Raw genomic sequence first — 18,114 nt, forward strand, 5'->3', positions numbered from 1 at the left:
TTTCCGATTCCGCAGACGGAACATTCCAGTCCGCATCCGGCAGGTTGAAATCTCCCAACAGCAGCATGTCTTTCCTTCCAAATTTTTGGATATCCACAATCAGATCCTTATCAATTTGTTGCAATTGAGTCGGAGGTCTGTAGACTACACCCACGTAGATAGAAGTTCCATCTTCTCTTTTCAGAGCGATCCATTTTGCTTCTTCCTCTTCCCAGATCCCTTGCATTTCGGTTGCTTGGATATCGATCTTTACATAGAGAGCTACTCCTCCACCTTTTTAACCATCTCTGTCCTTCCTAAAAAGATTATATCCTGGTATGTTTACATCCCATCCGTAGGATTCACTGAACCACGTCTCTGTGATAGCGACAATATCCAGATCTACACACTAAATGGTGAAACCTTAGTTAGGACCAAGGCGGAACGTGATTTGGGGGTGATCATTAGCAAAGACATGAAGACTGCCAATCAAGTGGAGAAGGCTTCATCAAAGGCAAGACAAATGATGGGTTGTATCCGAAGAAGCTTTATCAGCCGGAAGCCCGAAGTTATAATGCCGTTGTACAGATCCATGGTGAGGCCTCATCTGGAATATTGTATACAATTCTGGAGGCCACATTACCAAAAAGATGTGCTGAGAGTTGAGTCGGTTCAAAGAATGGCCACCAGGATGATCTCGGGACTCAAAGACCTCCCGTATGAAGAAAGGCTGAATAAATTGCAGCTATATTCACTTGAAGAACGTAGAGAGAGAGGAGACATGATAGAGACATTTAAATATATCACCGGCCGTATTGAGGTGGAGGATGATATCTTCTTTTTTAAAAGTCCCTCGGCCACAAGAGGACATCCGCTGAAAATCAGGGGTGGGAAATTTCATGGCGACACCAGGAAGTTCTTCTTCACCGAAAGGGTGGTCGATCGTTGGAATGAACTTCCACTTCAGGTGATTCAGGCCAGCAGCGTGCCGGATTTTAAAAGGAAATGGGATACACATGTGAGATCTCTAGGGGGGTAAATTCAAGGGGGTAGGGTTGTTGGAGTGGGCAGACTTGATGGGCTGTGGCCCTTTTCTGCCGTCATCTTCTATGTTTCTACCTCTAACATCAGGGCTTGCAGATCATGAACTTTGTTGCTTAGACTTCGAGCATTTGTGATCATCGTTTTCCAGTTATTTTTCAGCGGTAATCTCCTTTTTCGTATAGATTTTTGTTTTGTTTCACTTTCTGTTGCAATACTAAGAAGTGAGTTGCTGATATTGTTTACGTTGCAATCTTTACTACCATCACATCTTTTCTTTTGCCGAGGGTGGTCTCTATAATTCTCCTTCATACATACACCACCTCCACCTTCTAGTTTAAATGCCTAGAAACATATTGTATACATTTTTCGCAAGGTTTCTTTTTCCTGCTGTAGTAATATGCAGCCCATCAGTGCAATATAGCTTCTTGTCCTTCCATGCATTTCCCCATCCTCCTATGTACCTAAAGCCTTCTTGATGACATCAGGCTTTGAGCCATCTATTAAAGTCCTCTGTGTTTCTTACTCTTTGCTCTCCCTTTCCATATGCAGGCAGTATTTCAGAAAAAGCTAAAGTCTTTACAAAAGGTTTCAAGCCCTCACCAAGCTCCCGAAAAGCTTTCTGTGCTGCAAATGTAGAGTTGTTGGCCAGGTCATTTGTTCCCAGATGGATAACATCAGTGTTAAAATCCTTAGTTTCTTCCTTAATTATAATCAGTATTTGCCTTGAACTGGTAGCTGAGGATCCTGGAAGATATTTTCCAACTACCGAATCGGTATGGGCAGTCATTGATGGATTTTGATCCAGGATAACCCCTAAAATTTTGATGGTTTTGTTATATCAGGTAGGATATTCCATTCAGATCGATGCTTTGATCGATGTAGTTCTTACATGGAGTAGCATAGAAAAATTTAGTTTTATCCGATTTAAATTTGAATTTGAATTCAGTCATCTATTGCTCAGTCATAGTGGTTACAGTGACTATTAACTGCATTGCATGAGATAAAGAATAGAGAACTGGAATTGCAATTATGTCATCTGCATAACTGTAAAATTTAATGCCAAAAGTTTTTAGTCTAGAACCTAAAGATGTCAGGTAAATATTGAAAAGTAAGGGGGAAAGAGACCCCTGAAGGATGCCAAAGGAATTACTCGATTTATCAGAGAATATATTGCCAAATGAAACTTGCCAAATACGTGAATTGAGAAAACCTTGAAACCATTGGAAAACTTTACCAGAGATACCCATGGCGTCCAAACAATTGAGCATTTTATTATGATGCACCAAGTCAAATGCACTGCTAAGATCAAATTGCAGAAGCAAGGCCCCTTTACCTTTTACTAAGACGCAGTAGAGTTTTTTACTGCAGCCTGAAGAGCTAAATGCTCTGACGCTCATAGAATTCCTATGAGCGCCAGAATATTTAGCGCCCCAGGCCGCGGTAGAAATCTCTACTACAGCTTAGTAAAAGAGGACCAAAATTTTTTGTGTGCAGATCTGGCACATCGCAGTCCAGCACTTATGCTGTTTTGTACTAGCTTTCCTCCTGCATTAAAATAAAAAATGTGATCCTTATGCTGGATCGACAAGGAAGAAATAGTCATGAAATCCTCATTGTGCCGAGCCTTTTTGAGTCTCATCTGCCTGAATAACCTTATTATAATGGAATTGCATGTTTTGTGTGCCTTTGTGTATGGTAGGCTTGGTGCATGGTTTGCTGTCACTTTTTTACTTAAGATACCCACAGAATTGTACGCTAAAGCCAAGGAAAGCCCTAGAACACTTACTGCATTGGCCCCTAAATTTGTGGCTAGCCCAATGGCACTGCTTTCAAGTAGGTTTCCAGGGTAGTTGCCTCCTTGTTCTAGCAGGAACTTGGGGATGCTGTAAGCCTTAAGACAGTGTCTCTTCAAGGCATAGTGATGTGCCTTGAAGAGATTTCAGGTGTGCCATGAGAGATTCCAGAATTTTACTTCATTTTTAAAAATTCCCTTCATAATTATATACTAGAATAAATAACATGTACGTCACATATGTAAGGGTCTGTCAATGTTATGAGCGTCTATGTACATAAAGATTCAACTGCCCAGACAAGCATAATTCTTTGATGTGATTGGTCATTGAAAACTAACAGCAAATACAATAGAATCCCAATTAACCAGTTCTCGGGCAACCCGCACTCTCGCCCAATCAGCAAAAAAAAAATTGCTGGCAAAAAAAAAATTGTACTCCCTCCAACCCCGAAAGTGGCAGCAGTTGTGAGCTTCCATCCCCTGCCCCAGCCCCAGCCCCAAATCAGCAGCAGTGGTCCTGAGCCACTAGTCATCCGTCCCCCCCAGCCACAAAGCAGCAGCAGTGGTCCTGAGCCACTAGTCATCCGTCCCCCCAGCCACAAAGCAGCAGCAGCGGTCCTGAGCCACGAACCCCCTCCCTCCTGTCCTCCCTTACCCAAAGCAGCAGTGGCAGCCGGTCAGCAGAGGCAGTGCTGAACAGGCTGCTCATGGCCAGCCCCAGCAGGGCCTTTCCTCTGACTTGTTGCTTCCGACGTGGCAGAGAAAAGACCCTGATGAGGCTGGCCACAAGCAGCCTGCTTTACAGTGCTGCCTCTGCTGACCAGCTGCTGCTTTGGTAAGTGAGGGAAGTCCTGGAGGCCAGACCCCCATGCTGGGGGGGGGGGGGGGGGGAGGCAGGTCCATCAAGGGTGCAGGGGAGGGGAGATGGATGAATGGTGGATCTATAAGTGGGGAGGTGAGAAAGTGTCCCAGACAAAAGAGAAGGAACAGATGCTAGACTTACAAGTCAGGGTGGGGGGATTATTAGGCATCCACCAATCCACATGGGTTCTGGATAACTGAGTTTAAAAAGAGAACTGCAGATGGTGAATGATGAAATGTGTGTTTGCTTGTGACTATCGAGCCTTGTTTTGAGTTAATTTGCACTCAAAAACAAGCTCATCCATTGCATAGATTAACATTATTATTCTATCTACTTTAGTTTCACTGGTACAATTACCCATACATAGCTTAAAGAAATGTAATTAAAATAATAACTAAATTGTTGTTAGTTTTGCAATTTTAAAATTTACAATTATATTGTGCTGCGAAAAACGTTTGCTCCATTTAGGGTGCCGGAGCTAAAAAAGTTTGAGACTGCCCTAACAGCTCCAATGAAAACCATGATTTAATGCCTCTTAACTTGATGTTGGAATTAAAGAACTGCACGGGGACCACGGAAATCTCGCAGAGTCCGCAGGGATCTCCTTCAGATCCGTGAGATCCCCTCCAGACTCGCGGGGATGGGTTATCTTTGTTTGGGGATCCCACGGAGATTGTACCTTCCTCCGGCACATTTGCTTGCTCTTTTCAGGCTGCCGGCAGCATTCCTTCCTCCACGCTACTAGCAGCTGACCCTGAAGCTTTCTCTCTGAGGGAAGGCTTCAGATCAGCTTCCGGTAGCATAGAGGAGGGAAGGAATGCTGCCGGCAGCCTGAATAGAAAGGCTAGTAAGGAGCTGCACAGGCTTGGGGTGGGTGGAAAGAGATGCTGCATGCATTGGGAGGGGGATGTGGGGAGGGGGAAGAGTTACTGCAATGTCTAGGGCAGGGTTGGCAACCTGCAGCTCTTCTGCCCCCCCCCCCCCCCCAACCTACCAAAGTACCTGATGGTCCAGCAGAGGTCTTCGAGGTAGGAGCACAGCCCTTTTGTCCTGCCTCCTCATGTCTGCCTTCTAAAATGGCTTATGCGACCTCTTGTGGTATTACTGGAATTGCTGCGAGCACTCAGGAATGGTCCTGGCATTCATGTTAGAAGGCAGCTGCGAGGAGGCAGGAGCAAAAGGGCTACATTCTTACCATGAAGACCCTCTCTGGACCACAAGATAGCTCAGTAGGCCGGGGGGGGGGGGGGGGGGGGCTATCTTAAATATGATGAAGTGGAGGGGGCAGGGGCATTTTAGGGTTGAGCTGGTAATATCCTGCCCCCAAGATATCTTCTTTCCTCCCACTCCCCCAGCTGGACCCAGTGCCCAGGAAGGCCCTTGTGGGGAGGAGAAATCGTGAGTTGTGAGGGAGAGAAAAGGTTTGTGGCTTGGAGAGGGTAGAGAGACTTAACTATGGGTTTTGGGGGGGAGGAAGGGAGAGATGAGAGGTTCCAGAGACCTGCAAGAGGAGGGAGGGAAGGAGAAATATTGGATGGTGTGGTGGAGAGAAGAGTGGGACGGATGTAAAGGGATGCAAGAGGGAAAAATGTTTTGACGTGGAAGGAATGAAGGGAGAAGCGCAGCATGGCACTGGAGAGGAGGTGATAGAAGGAGAAATGTTGGGCATGGGGCTGGTGGGTAGGGGCAAAAGATACTACCCAAGGGCCAAGAGATGAGAGGGAGAAAAATGTTGGACATGGCTGTAGAGCAGAGGTCTCAAACTCGCAGCCCGCCAGGTACTATTTTGAGGCCCTCGGTGTGTTTATCATAATCACAAAAGTAAAATAAAACAGTTTCTTGATCATATGTCTCTTTAGCTATAAATTACAATATTATTATTAAGATTTAGCTAAAAGGAAATATTTATAAACCATAAAGAGTTTTACCTCATGCAAAATTGTAATTTCTTTAATAAGACATTAATTATTTTTTTCTGTGGCCCTTCAAGTACCTACAAATCCAAAATGTGGCCCTGCAAAGGGTTTGAGTTTGAGATCACTGCTGTAGAGGGGAGTGAGAGAGATGCACCCTGGATCCCTCTCTCTCTCTCCTTTGCAGCAAGGGAGGGAATTAGAGTGAGAGATGGTGGATAGTGAGAGAAAGGGAGACGTGTTGCACATGGGGGTGGAGGAGAGGGGAAGAAATGCGGTGCAGGAGTGGGGAGGGGAAAAAGAGAGAATGATCCAGGATAGAAGGGAGTGAGGATGCTGTACAATGGGAGGGAGGGAAGGGAGAAATGCTTCACCATGGTAGGAGGAACCAATGGACAGCAACCACTTGAAGTATTTGCAGCAGACAGGAATGTACAAAAAAGAGAGACTGGTACCAACACGATGGGAAAATAAATCTTCAGACAACAAAGATATAATAAAGAATTTATTGACCAAAATGTGTTAGGTTTAGGAAATGTATATTTGTCTTTGTGTTCAACAGAAAAGGAAATGCATTTCTGGTTTTAGATCTCCAGTGTTGAAGTACCTGTTGACCCTTGCTGTGGCTGGTGGGGTTCCCCAAGCACCGTCAGTTGAGGACTTCCTCCATTGGTCGGCCAGAATTTCCCTCCACCAAGTGTAGCAGTTGCTGGCAGCATCTCTGAGCCACTGAGGTGCCAGCATCTGTGACTCAGGGATGCTGCTGCCTGCCAAGCTTGGTAAAAAGGGCCCTCAGCCTACAGGGGAAGTCCTCAGCTGACATAGCTTGAGGATCCTCATCAGCTGGAGTATTTATATTTTATATTTACATTAGAGACTCTAGCAGAGACCTATTTACAAAGTGTGTACAGTATTCTTCCCAATTAATATTTCCAAATTAATAAAGTGTCTTTGCTTATTTGTAAATGGGTTTCTACCAGAGCCTTTAATTCAGTAGCATAATTAAATGAAATAACTACTTCTGAAGTTTATGGGGATGGAAGAGATTACTTACGGGGACAGGTTTGATTTCAGTTCCCACGCAACTCTAGTTGGAATGGCTGGGCTGGATAGAAAGTGGGAATAATCCTGGGTTGCTAGAAACAAAGTTGCTTAGGCCATCCCTGATTTGGCTGGAGCCAAAGGAACATAAGAAAACTGCCAGATCAAAGTAAATCTTCACTAAAATTTTATGTAAAATGCTGTAAATTATTATGTATATTAAAGTTTTGGAATTTGAAAGCAAGTTTTAATGTGAATCTTTGTCTTGTAGGTGATTATGAGAAGGGTGTTGACCATTTGACCAATGCCATTGCTGTGTGTGGACAGCCACAACAGTTGTTGCAGGTGTTGCAGCAAACGCTTCCACCACCAGTGTTCCAGATGCTTCTGACTAAGCTACCAACTATTAGCCAGGTAGAAATTTCTTTATTCCTGTTCTAGAAATGTGAATAACTATAAGCTTTCAATTAAAATAATATAAATTAATGAATTTTAAGAATACATAAAACATTGCATGCACATTATTCAGCTTTAAACAATAATCTAGTTTAATTAGTCTAGGTTATCTGAAGCTGGAATATTTACAGTGAATATCTTGTGACTAATCTTTTTTTTAAATCTTTATTCATTTTATAATCATCAAGTGTACAGAAAATATACACAACAAAACATCACATCACTTGAAAAATCACAAAAAAAATTTTAAGATAAGAATTATCACCCCCCCTCTTCTAGCCATTCCTATATATCATACTTTATAATATATATTAAATTATCTACCCCAAATATTAAATTACGGTACTAATACTCACCCCCTCCCTTTTCCCCCAATAGTGACTCATAAGGAAAAGCAACAGTTATTCTTTATTCATTATGATAACTTATTAATGGCCCCCATACATCCTTAAACTTATTAAAATGACCTTTTTGTACTGCAAGCAATCTTTCCATTTTATATAAATGGCACACCGAATTCCACCAAAAACTATTTGTTAATCTAGTACAATTCTTCCAGTCGTACGTTATCTGTTGAATAGCCACACCCGTAAGGATCATCAAAAGCTTATTATTTGCAGAAGATATTTGACTTTTATCTCTCATAGACATTCCAAACAATATCGTGTCATAAGACAATGCCACATGATTTTCCATCAAAAGATTAACTTGGTCCCAAATTGAATACCAAAAAGCCTTAATGAATGGACAATGAAATAGATGATCTAAAGTTCCCACTTCAATATGACAATGCCAATACCTATTAGACTTAGAGCAATCCAATTTTTGTGACTAATCTTGATAACTATAAATGTGTTAGGTTCTAAGTGTTAGACTTACTTTAGTATGCAGTCTGTTTAACTCTTCTGTATACTGAGTACTTAGTATGGAAGAAGTTTGAAAAAACTAATGAGTCGGTTAGAGTTAAAATTACCTGGTTATCTTAAAGAGAGGCTAAGCTAGGTTCTACGTTGCCATTTGAGTGGTTCAAGTAGGTTAAATTTAGCCAGTTAGTGCTGAAAATACATACAAACTGCCTTAAATAAAAACTCAGGGTGCGGGAGGAAATGATAGTTTTAACTACATAGTAACATAGTAGATGACAGCAGATAAAGACCCGAATGGTCTATCCAGTCTACCCAACCTGATTCAATTTAAATTTTTAAATTTTTTCTTAGCTATTTCTGGGCAAGAATCCAAAGCTAGAGAGAAGAATGCATCTTCTTTCAAAACAAATGTCCACAACCTGCCTTTATTAGAACCATCCAGTTATTTTGTGTTCAGGAATCAGTATTTCTTGGATATTGATTAGACTGATAGTACAGATTTATTTTTTTCTCTCTTGTTTTCTATAGCAAGTATTGATCATGTGGCAGAAAACATTTCAGTTTTTCAGAGTTCACACATGTACACCGCTGTGTTGGTGATGCAAAAATCTAATCATTGACAAGTAATAAAGCTAAGCTTTGCTGTGATAATTGTATGGGTGAATACAAGTTTCAAAGACTGCAGTGAAGAAAGTTAGTGAGCTTAAAGGAGGATTACTGGAGTTCTTCGAGGACAAACAGGCATAATAGTCTCACAAGTGGGTGACATCATCCACGGAGGCTCGTGCGGACACAGCCATAATGCCCTGTCACTGCAATGCCCCCACTGCTCATGCACCTTCCCACCCGATGCTTGAGCGCAGGATCAGCAATCATTTCATTTTCTGCAGAGAAGTTGACTTTTCAATCTCTCCTCGGTGCTTCAAACATTTTTTTGCCTTTTAGTGCCACAAAGCTCAGTCCTGGGACCATCCCTTTTCAACATATTCATAAGGGACTTGACCCGAGGGCTTCAGGGTAAAGTAGCACTGTTTGCCGACGACGCCAAACTGTGTAATATAGTAGGTGAAAGCAATCTCAAGGATAGTATGACGCAGGATCTGATCACATTGGAAAACTGGTCCTCAACGTGGCAGCTGGGCTTCAACGCTAAGAAGTGTAAGGTCATGCATCTCGGTAGCAGAAATCCATGCAGAACATACACCTTGAATGGAGAAACACTAGCTAGGACTTCAGAAGAACGGGACTTGGGAGTGATCATCAGCGCAGACATGAAGGCTGCCAAACAAGTAGAGAAGGCCTCATCCAAGGCAAGGCAAATGATGGGATGTATCAATAGAAGCTTCGTTAGCCGCAAACCTGAAGTCATAATGCCACTCTACAGAACCATGGTGAGACCTCATCTGGAATACTGTGTTCAATTCTGGAGGCCACATTACCGGAAAGATGTGCTTTGAGCTGAGTCGGTCCAGCGGATGGCCACTAGGATGGTCGCCGGACTCAAGGGTCTCTCATACGAAGAAAGACTGGGCAAACTGCAGCTTTATACCCTAGAGGAGCGCAGGGAAAGGGGTGACATGATTGAGACATTCAAGTACGTCACAGGTCGTGTAGAGGTAGAAAACGATATATTCTTTCCCAAGGGACCCTCGGTCACAAGGGGGCACCCGCTCAAACTCAGAGGAGGGAAATTTAGTGGTGACATCAGGAAGTATTTCTTCACAGAAAGGGTGGTAGATCACTGGAACAAACTTCCGGTGCAGGTGATCAAGGCCACCAGTGTGCTCGACTTTAAGAATAAATGGGACATCCAGTGGGATCCCTACGAAGGTCGAGTTAAGGAACCAGGTCATTAGCACTCAGACTTAATAGGGTGGGTAAATGGAGTGGCAGACTTGATGGGCTTTAGCCCTTTTCTGCCGTCATTTTTCTATGTTTCTATGTTCTATGTTTTCTATGTTTCCTGTTTTTTTACCTTACTGTTTGGAACAAAATTCCAGATAGGACAGCCTGTTTGGACAAGCAGTTCTGCAAAATCTTTTTAATACTTGAATGTCAATTCAGCCCTCCAACCCTTTGTTCTGCAGGCTCGCTTTTAATTAATTACCATTTTGAATTTCATCTGATGAGCCTGGCAGCTAGAAAGTTCCACATGTGAGAATATTATGCCTGCTTGTCCTCAGAGAAAGCAAAGTTACTTACCTGTAGCAGATGTTCTCCAAGGACAGTAAGCATCTATTCTCATGTCCCTCCCACCTCCTCTTGAGTTGGCTTCTTTGATTTTGTACTGTACTGCTGGTCCTTTGCTCAAGTGTCTGCTGGGAAGATACCTATGCATGTGTGTGGTAGGTGCGGTGCCTCAAAGATATAAAGTGACAGTGCACTAAGGCAGTGTCTGCACTGGGCTTCATGGTTGACATCACTCACATATGAGAATATATGTCTGCTGTCCTCTGAGAACACCTGCATAAAGGTAAGTAGCTTTGCTATATTGCTGTAAACAAACACTGGGATCTCCATATAAAGTTGTTGTTTTGGAAACATCTGCTGTTCTACAAAAACCCTTTCTTGTAGTTTGATTAAAGTACAGTACTTGGATAATACTGTGGTGTCTGTTATTGAAAGCCCTTTAAAGAGCTTCATTATGTCGGTGACATGACCAGCTTACTTGAGCCCTGTGGCCATGTGACAGCTGCTACTATAAACACCTTGTAAAATACAGAAAAAGATGTTTCTCAGATCGCAAGTTTCTGTGCCAGTGATTGCAGGATTCATTGCAGTAATATTCTGAACAAAACACGACACTACAGTTGCCCTTGAGTTGTCAGACATAGTATTTCTTTCAGTATAATAAATGCCTCTTGCCTCTGAAGTTTCAGTCACTATTGTGAATATGATGAAGTATGACATGTCCATTCTCTGGGTTTGTTTCTTTACAGAGAATTGTAAATTCACAGAGCTTAACAGAGGATGATGTTGAGTAAGGAACAAAAACAGCACCTGCTCTTTCCTAATGCAGAAGATGAAACAATGAGGCAAAAAAAATCCAAATGTGTTAGTAAATGGACAGTATATTGTATCGGAAGCTGTAAGAAAATTACCAGAGTTCAACTTTTTTGTAGGTGGATTTGGCTGTGTTATTTATTGATTTGATGGATGGGTATTTTTTTTTCTTTCTCATGTAGAAAAATCCCAGTTATTTGTAAAATATTACTGCATTCATTTACTAAAATATCAACATTGTACATAAAATAGCAGTATATACTATGTATCAAATGCTCATTTTGAGGTGGGGAGGAGCAAGATTAATGCAATAAAAAAAGATGTCTCCTTTTTTGTGTCTCCCATTCATGTCTACTTTTCAAAGCAAAATAATAAACAGAGTGAAAACCTTGAATTTTACAATAACAAATGATTCCATTAATTTTTGATCAAAATTGCTGTTGTGAGCAATTGTGTTCAGCATTTCCAGCCATCATATTAGGCTAACATGTTTGTTTTCCAATATGGAATGTTAAATATGGTCTCTTATAATTCGCATTAAAAGGCTGCTTGAATTAAGTGAATGTGATAATTTGCTTAAGTGGCAGAGTTTGCAATGGTTAAATATATGGCCCAAATTTAAATTTTTAGCAGAACCTTTTGTGGTAAGGAGCAAATTTCTCAACCAGTCAGATGGTTTTTTAGGATCTAAGAACTGCAATACTGGTTCAAATCAGAGGTCTATGAAGCACAATCCACGCCCCCATCCCTCCGATATTCAGCCAACGACCACATTTTTTAAAATGCCAATTGTTGCCAACTACGTTATCTCCTGACTAGTTTTATAGCCCGTTACATTAACGGGTGCTAGAATATATGTGTGTGTGTATCTTTATTTCTTTCTCTCTCTGTCTCCTTAGCTGCTTTCTGTATTTCTTTCTTTCTTTTGGCTGTCCACCACCACCCCTTGCGTGCTCCCCCTGTCCATTCTCCCTTCCTTTTACCTCCCCTGTGTCCACCATCACCTCTTCACTGCTCCCCTTATCCAGCAGCAGCCCTTCTCCCTTTGTTTTACCTCCCCCCTGTGGAGGGGTGAACCAAAATTCTCTTCAAAACACCTCCTTTAAAAAAAAATATATGTTACCTCAAAACCAATTTCTTTTTAGAACTGTAATTCATCTAGAACGCGAGCTCGAGTCGATGGCACCTATACAAAAAGTATGCATTGATAGTTCTTAGAATTTGTGCGGCTGTCAGGATCTGTTGTTTTGTGACTGCAGTAGCTTTTTGGTGCCCCAGACAACCACCTGTTTTTTTCCTTATAACTGCAGGATTGATCTTGCCCACTGGCACTCACATAGCTGGCTTAGGATACAAATAAGCAGATTTGATTCCTTCCAGCCCAGCTGCAAAATGCCCGAGATCATTGAACGCCAAGCATCTCCTGAATGACTTAACCCCTTTTGAATCAACCTCAACCTTCTCTGTGCAAAAAACCCCCAAAAACGCACCTCTGCCACACAGCAGCCCAACGTCACCAGCGGCTTGCACATGCGCACGGCTGCCTCGGGCGGAATGCCTTCTTAATGTCCCAGCGTGCGGCAGCGATGGGGCTCGCGACGACGCAGTTGCAAGCAGAGGCGATGCTTCCCCCAGACGCTTGGCAGCCCAGGGGCTCCTGGGCTGCACAATAGGTTGGGCACGGAGGCTTCCCCGATCCGAGCATGCATCGGTGCCTGACTCAGCAGCAGCACGCCTATAGGCTGACGGTGCTGCCAGACTTCCACGGGTGAGTAGGCTGCTACAGTCGCGAGCCGTGGTCTGGCAGGGCCCCGCGCGCTGCAGCAGCTGGTGGCTTTCCCTTCAGCTCGGCTCCCCAGGGACACTCCCTTTCCACTCCCCCTCCCCCTCGAAAGCGTGCGTGCTGCTGCCTACATTATGTCAAGATAGTGTTTCGTTATTTGGCGACAAGGTTACAGCCGGCTCCCTCAGCCCTCCTCCTGGAAGCCGACGACGTAGTAAGCGCGCATGCGCACTCTTGCCGCCACATCCTGACAGATCAGGGAACACGCGGTGCGATTGCGCGTTTAGCATTTTATTATTGTAGATATTTAGTGTTAGGCCATGTCTGGGCACCAACACTGAATATCAGCATTTTCTGGGCGGACTGGCATCCCAGAGCTTATACGGGCCCGGCTGATATTCAGTTGGGGCTGCGTAATGTGGTTTTAATCCTGTTCCCATCCTGCAGCCAAATGTTTGCTTCCCCAAAGGTGCCCCCCTCAGTGTGTAGGTATGGCACCCCTCCCCTCTTTTTCCTTGTTGTTTATCTTTGTTTTCTTTCCTATCATGATATTTTATTCCTGCCCCATCTTCCTTTTGTTCTTTGCCTTCTGTTCTTTCCAAGCACTTGTTTTATTGTCTCCCTTGTTTTTAACTCCCTTTTCAGAAACTTTTAGAATTGTAAACCGCTCAAGACATTTGATGTGCGATATAGAGGATAGATTCTGTAAGAATGTAAGGAAGTTCTTCATCCAGAGAATGGTAGAAAACTGGAACGCTCTCCCGGAGTCTGTCATAGGGGAAAATACCCTCCAGGGATTCAAGACAAAGTTAGACAAGTTCCTGCTAAACTAGAACGTACTCAGGTAGGGCTAGGTCTTTGACCAGAGGGCCACCGCATGAGCGGACTGCTGGGCATGATGGACCACCAGTCTGACCCAGCAGCAGCAATTCTTATGTTCTAAAATAAACTTGAAACTTTGTCCCTGGGATGCAGTGGGGACAGGAGCAAAGCCCCCTTGCTAGTGACTCCTCAAAATGGCTGCTGTAACGTTTTGCAGTAGCTCCTACTGCTACAGGAAGTACCTTGAGAGGTCACAGCAGCTGTTTTGAGAAGCCGTAAGCAAGGGGGCTTTGCTCTTGCCCCCTGATCGACCACCAGGGACAAAGGTAAACTTGGAGAGGCCTACCAACACTTTGTGGGTGGGGGGAGTTTGGCTGATGGGGAGGGGGCAAGGATTGGGGGCTCTGTGTGATATTAAATTTAAAAAAATCTTATGCAGGCCCTGGCTGAGTATTGGGATGGGGCCCACATCAAATAAGCGGATGAATTTAGGATAGCTTTTCAGTTGTTCTAAATTCACCCACTTATCTTATGTGAGCACCAGATGAATATTGTCAGAGCCCACATAAGTCCTGCCTCCTCCCTGGCACTGTTCCCTGACCAGCCCCCCAAAAAGTGGACCAGTCAAAGTCAATAGTCAATGGCACTGCTCGGTTTAATGCTGCTGAAAATCAGTGATTTAAGCAGACCAGAGCCTTTGAATATCGGGCCCAATGTCCTGTGACATGGAGTGGCTACAACAAGTAGCTATAAACAGAATCACGGAAAATAAGTATTTGTCTGCTTTAATCACAGAACCTCAGCGATACCACTTAAGGCTCAAGCATTTCATCACCTTAAGCTTTATGTGTCCACTCGTTATCAGTTCTTATTCTAATAGTAATTGTGCAAAACCTTTTCAAATTTTCTTATTCTTGTTTCTTTAAAAAACAAAACAAAACCAGGTACAGGATGCTAGGAATTGTTAAAAAAGGGATGGTTAAGACTAAGAATGTTTTAATGCCCCTGTATTGCTCCATGGTGTGACCTCATCTAGAGTATTGCGTTCAATTCTGGTCTCCTTAGCTCAAGAAAGATATAATGGCACTAGAAAAGGTTCAAAGAAGAGCAACCAAGATGGTAAAGGGGATGGAACTCCTCTCATGAGGAAAGACTAAAACAGTTAGGGCTCTTCAGCTTGGAAAAGAGACAGCTGAGGGGAGATATGATTGAAGTCTACAAAATCCTGAGTGGAGTAGAACAGGTATAAGTGGATCGATTTTTTTACTCCATCAAAAAGTTCAAAGACTAGGGGACACTCAAAGAATTTACAGGGAAATATTTTTAAGACCAATAGGAGGAAAAAATTTTTCACTCAGAGAATAGTTAAGCTCTGGAACGCTTTGCCAGAGGTGGTGGTAAGAGCAGATAGCGTAGCTGGTTTTAAGAAAGGTTTGGACAAGTTCCTAGAGGAAAAGTCCATAGTCTGTTATTGAGAAAGACATGGCGGAAGCCACTGCTTGCCCTGGATTGGTAGCATGGAATATTGCTACACCTTGGGTTGTGGCCAGGTACTAGTGACCTGAATTGGCCACTGTGAGAATGGGCTACTGGGCTTGATGGACCATTGGTCTAACCCAGTAAGGCTGTTCTTATGAATTGACTTTAGGCACTAATCTAGAAACTTAAAACTGATGATCATCCATAAATGCCTAGCAAGCAACCACATCTAGTGCAACCAAAATTAGTCCTATGTACAATAAAAAGGAAAATGTAAAAATGATACATTTTCTAAAACAAAAGGAGGCATAATACATTTTAAATATCTGACCTGTTGATACTTGAAGACTGCTGTAGCCTTCTCATATATAAGCCAGCGGACTGCTGCCACAGCAATAAACATATGTAAATATCAAATGGCACTGAGCACGAATTACATTTTAGGTGCCACTTGGCGCCATTGTCAAAAAGTGTCATTTATAGAATCACACCTGGCAGTGCCTAAGAGGGCTTAGGCACCACGGCATTAGGCCAGTTTTTCATGTGCCTAATCTGGTGTTGCCTAAGTCAACCACGCCTATTCTCTGCACATAATATACCTACTTTTTAACATTGGTGTCATTAAGCACTAGGAGTTTGACCAGAACACTTAAATTGCTTAACTTTTTGGGAGGGGATTGGCCAAAAACCAGTGTGGTCAATTACCACACCAATTAAGCAAATAAAAAAAATTAAATTTGGCATGGATCCCAAACTTAAGTGTTGCTAGGCAGCTGCGATTAGGACATCTAGATAGGGCATGGTCCATAGAATATGGCCACAAGTGTTTGCAGAAACATTCAAGGAGGAATACACAGTGTTTTAGAAAGATGATCCTAAAATCTATCTGTTATGCATTGACAAAGCTAAAACCCAGCACAATTGAGCTTAATATGTCTAAATAAAAACACCAAGCAAAATTTATTGCTCACCATTATTTGCAATATTTAGAAACACCACTTTTTTTTTTTAATGACTTACAGCACACACATTTCAAATAGTTTAGAACAGTGGTTCCCAACCCTGTCCTGGTGGCCCGCCAGGCCAATCGGATTTTCAGGATAGCCCTAATGAATATGCATGGATCAGATTTGAATGCCTGTCACTTCCATTATATGCAAATCTCTCTCATGCATATTCATTAGGCTAAGCTTGAAAACTCTATTGGCCTGGTGGTCCTCCAGGACAGGGTTGGGAACCACTGGTTTAGAATACTGAGGTCATTTCTTTTTAGATGTGTATAAAAAATTGTAGCTCTGGGGCTATCCATTGGTAATTTTGGAACAATATTTATCCTGTGAACAGACTGATTTTGGGGTCCCTGCAAGAAAATCGAGCTTTCTTTGCTGCAATAATAGAGTAACCTAATAGTTGGAGCAGCAGGCTGGCAACTAGAACAGTCCAGTTCAAATCGTGCTGCTGTTCCTTGTAATCTTGGGCAAGTTACCTAATTCTGTTGCCTCAGACACAAACATATGGGGAACAAGGAAATACTTAGTGTACCTAATGTAACCCACCATGAGCTGCTATTTGGGGGAAAAAAAGTGTGAAGTCAAAATATAAAATTAAAAAATGTTCCAGCAGAGGGCAGCATGTTTTAAAAAGAACTGTAGTGGTCTACATTATATTTCTAAAAAGAGGGAAGAGAGACCACCACACGGTATATTGTATAATAAGGTGAGCTACATAATGTTTATATGTAGCTCACCTTATTATACAGTATATATAAAATCAAGCTAGCCCCATCATCATAGTAACTCAGCCAAGGAGGAATAAAGAGCATCCCTGCTAAACTGATTACTGAAAACTGAATTCTGTTGTGTCCCTTCTGGATTCCATATGCTAGGTGTTCAATCCCAACCCCTAATCTGGGAATTGCAGAGATCCAACACTCTTCTGAGCACATGCTCCTCCCCCTTAGACTGAGAGCTAGAGCCATATCCAGTTTCAATTTCTGCAAGCAATCCATACAGAAGTCTTGAATTGCTAAGCTTTCTTCTTTTTTTTTTTTTTTTTTTTTTGCTTAAAAGTTTTTTTTCAGTGGCTTCAGTGCCTTGAGACCTCTTTCCAGTGGTCCCCTGTTGGAGGAAAGAATGCAGTCCCATGGAGCCAGACTGCTGCTTCACAGAGAAACTTGGATCAGTGGAGCCAGCCTGTTGTGAGCCACCCTTCTTAGACTCGGGGTCCATTCCCCTGGGAGTTTGCTTGCCTGCTGACCTTATGGGTTTAAGCGCAGGCTGTATGCATATGGAGTGAACACCCCACCCCCTCCAGGTTTCAGGGCACAGGCTGCATTTCTCACCCCCGATTGTGTGGCGAGGATCCGTGAGGGCGGAGGTCACAGTTGGTGAACGGCCGACTGGCAGTCCGAAGATCTTCAAGTCTGGTCCATTTGGAGCTATTCTGAGGCAGAAAATCCTTTTCTCCATTTTGCTGCTGTGTGAAAATGCTGAAAGGCAAGGCAATTCAGTAACTGTGAGTAATCCTCCATTATTTCCTATGGGAAATTCGGGGGTGGCTTGTTAAATGATTTAAAAGTCATTTTTCACAGTTTCACCTCCGCAGGCCCCAAATCACTTTTTTATTTTGGGATTTTATTTATCTTTGCCCTTCTTGGCGTGAATTTGCTTAGATTTTAAATGATCTTTTTTTTCAAAGTTGTCTTTCTGCCTCAAAAACCTCAATTTGTTTCAAACTTATTTGGGATGAACTCCCCAGCCCCTAATCTGTTGAATGTGTGTATTGATTGCACCAGATTGGCGCCAGAATAGCAACCGTGTACCGCATGCTGTAGTGCGCTGGGGGAGGGGAAAGGAGCTTCGGACTTCACCTCCTCCGGGTACTCTAAGGCTGGGGAGCCAGCCTGGGTCCATGACTTTAGAAAAAATCTTGCCCAGATGCTGTTCTGGAGTCTGGCACAAAACGCTTGCGTTCTGAATCTGAGGACTCTTTTGGTGTGGTGTGTGCCTCAACAGAGCCCTGCCATGGTTGTGAGGTGTGACTTTTCACTGGACTTTATTCAGTTCCTCTGGAAA

General features: G+C 43.0%; 1 protein-coding gene across 1 annotated transcript in view; it reads left to right on the forward strand.

Annotated features, from left to right (window-relative positions):
• The window catches only part of TOMM20 (translocase of outer mitochondrial membrane 20), a 41,247-nt gene extending 29,960 nt beyond the window's left edge, over positions 1 to 11,287 (forward strand). The window contains exons 4-5 of the mRNA XM_033935771.1: positions 6,903 to 7,045; positions 10,893 to 11,287. Coding sequence (XP_033791662.1) covers positions 6,903 to 7,045; positions 10,893 to 10,937 — 188 coding nt within the window. The 3' untranslated portion in view covers positions 10,938 to 11,287. The remainder of the gene's footprint in view (positions 1 to 6,902; positions 7,046 to 10,892) is intronic.
• Positions 11,288 to 18,114: the final 6,827 nt, after the last annotated feature.

The sequence above is a fragment of the Geotrypetes seraphini genome, chromosome 3, assembly GCF_902459505.1.
Source record: "Geotrypetes seraphini chromosome 3, aGeoSer1.1, whole genome shotgun sequence".
In the NCBI taxonomy this organism is placed as follows: domain Eukaryota; kingdom Metazoa; phylum Chordata; class Amphibia; order Gymnophiona; family Dermophiidae; genus Geotrypetes; species Geotrypetes seraphini.